Genomic DNA, 10,227 nt, shown 5'->3' on the forward strand with positions numbered 1-10,227 from the left:
AATGATAATGATAATGATAATGATAATGATAATGATAATGATAATGATAATAATAATAATAATAACCATCATTATAAATAAAAATAATTTCCATAAATTATCCGAAAAGTTAAATTGTAAACTTAAAACCCATTGAAAACAGTACAAAGAACCCTCCTTGGAAAGGCTGTTTTTATCATAAAGGTGCATATGACTGTGTATAGGAAATAAGTCTGATACATGGACATGCCCTTGCAACTAGGATATAAAGCCATTTTGCTTACTGTAATACAAATTGTAACCTCTGTTTATGACATCTCCAACTAGTTGGACTTCATTTTTGGCAATGCAATGCTCATGTGCATATCATAGCGCACTGACAACTGCTGCATTTGTTTTTTTTTTCCCAGAGCATTTTAGCCAAAACCCAAGAAGGAAATAATTCATACGTAGAAGGCTCCACATACAGTCTGGGTAAGACAGGTGACAGCAGACAAATTTTGATTTTAGTTTTTTTGTTATTCCTCAGGGGCACCCAACGAGAATATAGTTCAAAATCACTTAAACATAGCTCATTGTTAAACATATTTTAGTATTTAAATGGTAGATAAAGGCATATTTTTATCCCCTAAAAATTTTTCATGTGTTCGGATTTCCTAGCTGAACTCTAGTGATCCGAAAATAATACATGTAGGAATCAAAACATACCTTTTCGAAAATTTCAGCCAGAAAAGAGGCTCCCGAAAATTCAAGGTGACCTTTTTAGAGTAAAAATCCGTTTAAAATGGGCAAGTATACCATTTTTCAGATGTTCAAAAATCCTAGGAGAGGTAGGCAAGCAAGAAATTTTACAACAAATTTACCGAAAATTCTAGATCTCAAATCGTCTTCCCAACAGATATTAATTTTTCCGAACATTGACGTTGGGTGCCCCTGATTCCTGCCAATGACCCTCATATTTAGGTAATAAGCAAGGCTAAATTTTAAAAAATGGCAAAGTTGTATGCAAAAGCAAAAAGGAGAGAGATAATTAGGATAAAACTAAATGCCAAAGTACTCCTTTGTAAATTTGCATAAAACATATCCACCATTCGTGCAGCAGTTAAGTGTGATTTGGTGAAATAACAACATGGCAGAAATTACCACTGGCAGGCACTTGTCATGTTACACATACAGCACAGAAATGAAACTTTATACCTTAAGACAAGCATCAAACAGCTTTTGAAATCTCTCTTCAGTCGGCAAATCAGCTGGGATTTCTCTGTAAAGCTCTGAATTATGTAAGCACAACACATAATTATGTTCAAGTTAGTAGATCTACAGTGCAATTTTCAATAACTGCAGTGTTGTCACTAATAAAATTAATAAAAGCAATTATAATGATTATTATTAAATTGCATCCAGTTGTTCAGAACGAAGAGATTTTTGCATCCAAGTAAGCACACTCCATGAATTTCCATGACAAAAGCAAACTGTCTGCTCATTTTGCATTAAATTGTTGAAAGAATATCAAAGCTAAGTTACCAGACTTCTCTACAGAGGCAGATGAGAAAACAAGAGACTTGCGCTTGTTCCTTCCCTGGGCAAAGCTTGATCTTCTCCTTTTTCGAGTGCTTTTACTCCCACTTCCTTTCGTTTGAGCATCCTAGAAACATTACATTTTAGTCAAGTTTTTAAAACAAAGGGAAAAGAAAGAAAGTGGATCCAAAAAAAGTTACAAAATTTTTCCAGACAATTTTTAAAAACTGATGTTATCTTCTTGTAAAAAACGATTTTGAAAAACATTAATTTAATTAAGTAAGAAAATTAACGTAAGCAAACTAACATGACATTTCGACGAATTAATCATGTCATCATTGTTGAATGAATAAATTTTAAAAAATAATAACGGCAAGGCATATTTATAGTACTTAGGATGTGAGAAAAATACAATTAGCACACATTACATGAAAACATTCATGTAAAAAGTTTCACGCAAATGGAATTCGCTTGCGTGTTCAGTTTTGTTCTGTTGTTTTTGATCAAGAGCATTTCAAATATTAAACAATGGAGTTTGCAATGAGGACTTTAAAGTTCTTAGTTGGGAATGGTAAGATGTTGTCGGTTAACAACTGCTGGTCGAAAATACCATTTCTTGTGATTTTCTGTCACCCTACAGGAACTGTGCATGATTTTCAATATTACTGGGCAAACATTAACAAAGACACCTGAACACAACAATTTTTCACACCTGCATAGAAAAATTCTTTTCTCACCCAAGGTTAAGGCTAACTTATCTTAATTTTACCAGAAAGACTTGAAATGTAAAGGCACTGCTACACTGTGCAATTTTTCTTGCTCACTACAGATTTCTTGCTTTACGCAACATTGCAAAGAAATTCCCAAGCAATACACAGTGTAACATCTGTCCTGCAACTTGTGTCGCAACAGCACCATGTTCCTTTAACATCATGTGATCATTGAAACCGAGATAAGTTGCAAAAAACGTTGCCTTCTGTAACACTTGTCAAGCACCTTGTTTCGGAAAGTGAAAACATTTGTCACAACAAAATTGCGAGACAAGTTGCAAGAAAAATTGCACGCCCTAACAGTGCTTTAAGACTGTACCTTGCGATAACGGCTTTGGCGTGAGAATTTGAATCCAACTTGCCCCTCCTTTGGATAAGAGAAAAAAGTTTTGTGACCATTGCAGTGATTGAGCATGTGGAGAACAAAAGGCAGATTGTTATGACAGTACTCAGCTTCAATCGTTTTCCAAACTATTGTTTTGGGCAGAAGGAAACAGCCAGTTCAAGGGAGAAAATAGCCACTCCTTGGCGATACGAGACTCCTTAATTGTGCTGAAAAAGTTATCTGAAAATGTCGTTCCCTGCCTCTATAAAGTTTGTGGCGGTGGTCTGTCATTTATGACATTTTTCTGTGAAATGAAGGAGAATGAAGTAATATTATGCAAAGCCAGCCTGCACCTTTGCCAGGTCATGCCGCTCACACGCTCAAAAAGAAGCTTTACATTTCCACTCATTTAGCTGTTTAGCTGTTTAGCTGTGAGCTTCCGTTAACTTCTTGTACAACAACCGTTCAGTGATTAAAAAAAAAAAAATTCATAACGGTGTTCAGGAAAGAACCTTGAGAGCATTGCTACCTTTAGGCTATTGTTTGATCTGTGTACACACTTCTAGACAAACAGTTCTCAATTATTTGTTTTTCAATCAACAAGAAGATTATTTTGAAGAAAGGAAAATAATTGGAATTATATTCTTGTTATCCTGACTCATGATTTTTGTGGAATGTTGTGGACACATGTACCATGTAAATTTGATTGACTGAATTACCGGTACCAAAAAATTATTTTTAGTACTTTTTTCTTAGGTTGTTGTTCACATTATCAAACTTTGGATTTTTCCAACAAGGAAATGCGTCATTAGAACCAAAAACCATAAGGATAAGTAAAACTTTCGATTTATGATTCATTTCCTTCCCATTTGGGTTTGTCACATACATGTATTTTTGAGACTTTCATCAAAAATGTAGCCTTTCGTCTGAATATTTTTCTGATCAACAAGAAGACAATTTTGAAGAAAAGAAAGGAAATTGGAATTTTAATGTTGTTATCCTAATGCATGGTTTTCCTGGAACTCCAACCTGCCCTATTGTGGACACCGTGTAAATTACCCAAAAAAGGCAGTTTATTTACATTACCCAGCATGAAAGAGATAACTTTGGATTTCCAACAAGAAAACACTTCAAAACCGCAAAGGTAGTCAAAACTTTCCATTTGTGATTCATTTCTTCCCTTTTGTGTTCGGCATGTGCCGAGCCTGCATTTCAAGCTGTTCAGCAGTAACGACAGACATTCCTTGCCGACCTATCCTGCCACCATGGATTTGCGGACAAAAATCAGCGTTTCAACGAAATAGCGCATTATGGGCTAAAGCCCGCAAGCACAAAAATAGAGGCATCCCAACTCAAAATTTCTGGACTAGAGGCAGCAACTCTTTGCCATGTAAGGCATCTGACTTTGATTATAACCCTTTCTTGCAGACTTTAGGAATGAAGTGCCAAGGGTGCAGCTTAAGGTCTTGGTAAAGGTAAATTTGGTGTCTCACTCAATTTTTTTGATTTTGCAAATCTTAAATCGGTGGGCTATGAAGTATATTTTCTCAAAAGTCGCTTTTCTTTCTTTCCCGCCATAATCTGCATGCAAAAAATGATTGATGTATTATGTCAATCACATGTGAAAGGATTGGGTGTCAATTGACAGCCTTCGCGAACGATCTGTCATGTTAGCACATGCCCGAACACTGATTGGCTCAGCATAATTGGCTTTCAAGTAGACCGTGAACTGCACGTGAAATTTTCAAGTTCGATTTTCTAGTGGTTTATTTTCAATTATTGATGCCAAAATTACAACTTGACAGACCTCCTGTCCCGATGGGTTTTAACATATTGCTTCTAAATCTTCAATTCTAATAGATGATTGCACTACCCCAAACACTGTGTGAGGAATTCTTTCGTTTGTCTTTGCAGACTGATTTTATGGCACTTTTTCTACCCAAATTAAGTTTCAATATTGTTGGCTCCTGAAAACGAGGTTACCCCCTGCAGAGTGACACCACAAAGTCATGAATTTATTCAACTGGATAGGGAGAGACAGTGTGGAGCAACGTTTCCCGTCTAAGAAAACAATGTGGTCACAGGCCTTTTAAGGCCTCAAACCAGCAACCCTAGGGAAGGAGTGTGGCCCAATAACCACAACACAACTCATGCTTGCTCAGCTACTACGAAAACCACTGATCTGTGGAATGGGCCCGAATTACTGAGTCACTGCCCCCGCCCACTTTCATTAAACATTTTGATGAAATTCCTTTCCCACGGGCTTAAAGTGTACAAGAATGACCACAACCATGGAAAATTTAACTCTGTTTTCAGTGGCAATCGCAGAAAAACTACCTGCAAAGAAACCTCTTGTGAACTCTCACCCTTTTTCGATAATGTGCTTTATACATGTAATCTTCCTTCTCAAGTCTTCTCGAAGAGTTTTTTAACAATTATACAGCCTTCCACATGTGCTCAGTTATGCCACATGGCGACAAACAAAATACCTCTCAAGAAGTTGAACTATTTACAAGCAAAAGTGGGAAGGGCAGAGGCACGTAAATTCCCGCCCATTCCATAGATCGGTGGTTTTCGTAGTAATTCTCATTAACTGTTTCAAGACTCGAGTCACTATCTGATTCACTGAGAAAGTCAAGGATAGCAGTGACCTGGGGCCAGTTTCTCGAAAGCCCGAAACTTTTTGGGCCCTCTTCGGATGTCCCAATTTTCTCTGTATCTAAGAGAAGAGAGAGCTTAAAATTAAGTCAACAAACTTCTTAAATTTTTTTGCCTTTCCTTATCTTGGAAAGATGCTAAAAGACCAGGTTATCAAAACAAGTGGAAGGCAGTTTCATAAATAGCTTTTGGGTCTGAAAAGTTATCAAGACTTTTGAGAAGTGGGCATGTGGGATGCACTTCGGAAAGTTAGTTTTTTTAACTATTGATCACAGTGTAATTGGATGTATTTAGATACTGTCTTATCTTTGTTATACACCTATTTGTAAATAAAACAAAGTGGTATCAAATAGTTTTGTCTATTGAAAGTCTTGCTTTTAGACAATTCACTGGGTTTGGAAGAAACTGAAGGAATATCGTTAGGAACCTTGTGCAAGACGTCACTTTTATCTTTAAGTTAGTTTCTTTATTTTGGGGTTTTTGCTGCCACTCACAGACAGTGACAATAGAGTTTTGTCTGTAGTATATTTCTTTGTGTCACAACTTATGAAGTCAAATTACTTGAATATAATATATTATTTTCTTTTAGGTATAAAGCTGATCATAATCTGAAAAATTAATGTTTTACATCGGAATTATCATCTGATTATTTTTTGGCAACTACATCGGATTCCCTGAATTATGATAGGTATGCATTCCTCTCCTTAGCAGTAGGAACTGCATGATGCTATCAAAAAGTAATAAAAACAAATTAATGCCATACCTCTTGGTAACCTTCATTTCTTTTACACTTTTTCCTGCAGCAAACAAGGAACGACAATAATAAAACAATAAATTTACGTTAGCTTTCACTTGATGAAAGAGGATTAGGAGCAGAAGAGGTTTTAATGTGTACACCATATTCCTAAATGGCGGCCAAGAAATTATTCTTTTGTCTTTATGCTAATCATCTTCACTAGCCTCAGTTTGGAGCAAAAATAATTTTGAATTTTGTTCATGCTAACAAGGCTAGTGAGAATGATTAACAAAAAGACAAAAGAATAATTACGGTACTTATCTGCCATTTAAGTATACAGTCTATAAAATACTTACTACACCTTTCATTAGCATGTGAACTCTGAAATTTCAATGAAGGGATTCATTTTTGACAACTGTCAATCACTAAAGCAGAATGGGCTGAGGGGTCACATTCAATTTTGTGATTGGCTCATTTTGATTTACTTTCTGTTTTAATATCACTAACTGTTTTAGCGGTCACGCCACAACGCAGACTGCAGACTGTGCAAACCGTGCAGACCAGGGGTAAAATATGGCGTTACCTTCACTATTAGTGAGAGCTAACCGTATAACAGGCTAACCTGAATGCTATTTAGGCCTAATTAGGCTAACCGAATGTTATTTAGGCCTAATTCAGGCTAACCGAATTTTCATTTTACAGACGGTCTGCACAGTCTGCAGTATGCATTTTTCAGTGTCCCTGTTTTAGCAAATGTGACAAACTGCTGTGAGAAAAACCCTTGATTGGAATTTGAACTCCAGAGTCCAAATATTTATGAAAGATCAATACCCGCCACAGTCAGCATACCAAAGAGAAATGTTCTTTCTACAGTTTTAATAACATTACTGTACAATATCATAATATGCAAGCCAGGTTTGGCAATCTTTGACATGCTTTCACTTTCCTTTCACTACCTAAAAGCCCCGCAGATGGCTATCAGAATTCAGGGCGACGTCCAAACAGGTACCCTATTAAAGTACAGGTCGTTCCGCACCAGAGTTGACCAGCACAACAGTACTCTGACAACCTTATATGACAGATAGTCAACCCTGACCCTAATTTCATCACTAAAATGAGTGCTTAGACACAATTATACATGTACGTGCAGAGGTTGTAAAGTGCAGGTTGCAGGTCATTGTTTTACCATAAATATGCAGACTGCTTGCAGTCCCCTCTGATTATTTTAGTTAAACTGCCCACTTTGGTCACCCAAGCAAGCCGAGGGGAGAGTGGTGATTGAGCAAAGATATAGGGACTGCACACTCTTCTGTAACTGACACATTCAGAATCTCCCGTTGCACCAGCAACAGGAAATTTGGATTGGTCCGCTGTCAGATTTTTTTGAAGAGTTCATTACTTCTTGTCAGATTATAACACCAATCTGTCTTCGATTTTCCCTGGGAAAAGTGAAGCACAATATTGCTTTTGTGGTTTCGATAAAATGGCTAACACATTAAACTCAAAAAAGAACAGAAATTTGCGGTCAAAACTCTCCTGTCGGGCAAGCACCAGTATGTTATGGCTGTGCTACCAACTGGTTTCAGCAAGACCACTTTATATGAGAGCTTTGTAATCTTAACCCATTCACCCCTAAACAAGGCCAAAACCGGCCATACTTAGTATTTTACTCGTCAATGGGGAACCTCCAGGAGTCAATGGGTTAAAGGATATGGATATGTGTGACCCAAATCAAACGTCATCGATTGTGGTTATTGTTCCCTGTGGCATCCTAACTGAAGACCAGCTTATGTCAAATGATTATCTATGGGTAGTTGCCTTCAAGAAGAAGGGGAGTACTAAACAGTGTGGTGCTATCAACTTTGCAAAGCTTAAACATTTGGGTTGCACGTCGACTGTTTCACGTTTTTGTGCGAACTTCGCTGAGAACATTTCACTCGCTTAAACAACTTCGCAAACCATAGTAAATAAAACAGAAACTTACAAGGTTCCTTTGTCTACACATTTTGTCAGTTTCTTCAGGTTGATTCTTTAATATTTAGGGACCACACATGTTGACACGGTAGGTTTCGTGAACGTCGTCACAAAGGCAAATTATTGTTTTACAAAGAATATTATTGACGCCAAAATAATCCATCATATTTGTAAACTTAGATATGGCGATTTATGTGCAGTCTTCAAATTTACTGACTCTCCAGCAGTCCTTCTCGCCGGTAAATGACACAGTCTCACTGTTGCTTGCCTTTGAGCCACGGATGGAATCGAGAGGGCGACTCTTATTGTTTTTGCCGCGATTTACTTCCTCCAATGAGTAGTCAAACTCCTGTTTTAGAATTTCCAGTTTGACATAACGAACTCAACCTCAACAATCGTTTCCCGAGGCCGCAATAAATATTGCGTTTACTCAAAGAAGAGAAAACTTGACTCCCGGTTCCTGTCCGTGGTCTAAATGCCACCCACAAAAAAGAAAATGTCGTTGCACGCAAGCGTTGAGATGGTGGGAACTTGCGTCTTATCGCATTTTCAATGAGTTACTACCCCCAGTAAAACATAAATCCTATCAAAAATGTGTTTACTGCATGTGAAGGTAGCGAAAAGTGATACTCAAGTGAACGGAAGTGTTGGTTGGACGAAAAAGAGACAAACGGAAGTGTTGGTTGGACGAAAAGGAGACAAGGCTGGAAGTCTGGGGACGAGACTCCAGTTGAGACCGCCATTTTAAATGTTTTGAATCCGTCCCAAATGAAAGACACATTGTTCTTAGCTTCGGGAGATTGTAGCACTAGCTAACTCAAAGAAAAACGGAAACATTGAAGCTAATAATATTAACTTTATCTCAAAACTGACTTTTGTTTCAAAACATCGTCCGATAGTGTGTTTTGTGCTTCAGATCGATCGTATGTTGCTTTCAATGTTTTGTATGTGGTTTCGTGACCCTTTGGAAAAGTAGTTTCCCACGAAACCACCCTACCCCTTGGAAATTACTGCCCTTTAACCCCCCCTCTCCCTCGGAATTTCCAATGGTCTTCCGTGGTGGGGGTATGGATATTTTCTGGAACCACACATTGTTTATCAATGAAGTCTTGAAGTGGAACTGTACAGGTTATCTCATATAACTTTTGATTAGAGATAATCAAACTATAATCGCCATTTTGTGGGTCTCTCAGTGACCCCCATTTTTAAGGTACCTCTGAATCCCCTGGAAAGAATTGTTTAAAACTTAATTTGCCAAAAGATTCAACATGGCCTTCTAATCACTTTTCAGCAATAAAAAAGGGGGTCACTGAGTTTGTTTTTGAGATATGTGCAACTAAATCCAAAATATAGGGTGTTTTCCCTGGGCTTTCCCATTGCCACGGTAACTTATTGCATCACAATAATGATCACATCTTGTTTGGAAATAATCGGTGTTTCATGTGGTACCATAATATTGCTGCTATGTGATACAGTGTTGTAGTGTTATTCGATCTAAACAGAGAGTCTTCTTAGTGTTGAAACCCTTTCGAGCCTCCTTAAAACATTGAAGTTTGTCTAGACAAATTGTCCCGTTTTTAATTGAACCAATTAACGTTTAGAGTGTGAACATGTCAAGTTTTGACAACTCGGCCTGTGTGTTTCTGCACGTGAAACACAGGTTTGAAAAACTTTGCATCGACCGTGAATGTCAACAAAGGACGTGCTTGCATTTCTGGAAAATCCTGCCATAGCGAACTTAAATGGCTTATAATATGAAAGGGCTTGGAGCATGGAGGCGATCAAGCGAACCGTTTTTGGCCAGTTGCGTTCAATTTAAAAACGTGACAGTTTGTCTAATAAACAAACTTGAATGTTTTGAGCGTTGAAGAACGCAGAAAAAAGTTAGCCGTTCATGGTATCTCGAAAATGGTAGTATTTGAAGCATAGTGTTTAGGCCTAATGTTTGAATAAGTTTAAGGTTTGGGTTTGTTTCAGCTATGGTGATACAATCACCTGCAACCTGCAACCTACGTTGGCGGATCGACTGTGGGGCGGCCGGCGGAACAACCGGTTAGGCAATGGTCTATTTACAGCTCATCCGGATTAGTGCAACACCTGCTTCAGATACCCAGATACAAACTACAACTATGTGTTCACACCATAGAAACATTAACTTACCTGCTTGGTGGTGTTACAGACGCCATCTTAAATTTAGCGCGCAACTTAGCGCGCAAGGAAATAAAGTGGTGTGTTGTTCGGTGTGATGCGCATGTTTGAAAATATTT

At 37.8% G+C, this 10,227-nt stretch overlaps 1 protein-coding gene across 1 annotated transcript in view; it reads right to left on the reverse strand.

Moving 5' to 3' along the window:
* LOC138022012 (uncharacterized) overlaps positions 1–10,195 on the reverse strand; it is a 21,324-nt gene extending 11,129 nt beyond the window's left edge. The window contains exons 1-5 of the mRNA XM_068869042.1: positions 10,121–10,195; positions 6,014–6,047; positions 2,587–2,634; positions 1,504–1,624; positions 1,177–1,250 (exon numbers count right to left, since the gene is read on the reverse strand). Coding sequence (XP_068725143.1) covers positions 1,177–1,250; positions 1,504–1,624; positions 2,587–2,634; positions 6,014–6,047; positions 10,121–10,146 — 303 coding nt within the window. The 5' untranslated portion in view covers positions 10,147–10,195. The remainder of the gene's footprint in view (positions 1–1,176; positions 1,251–1,503; positions 1,625–2,586; positions 2,635–6,013; positions 6,048–10,120) is intronic.
* Between the last annotated feature and the right edge of the window lie 32 nt (positions 10,196–10,227).

Source organism: Montipora capricornis, chromosome 2 (assembly GCF_036669925.1).
Source record: "Montipora capricornis isolate CH-2021 chromosome 2, ASM3666992v2, whole genome shotgun sequence".
Lineage (NCBI taxonomy): Eukaryota > Metazoa > Cnidaria > Anthozoa > Scleractinia > Acroporidae > Montipora > Montipora capricornis.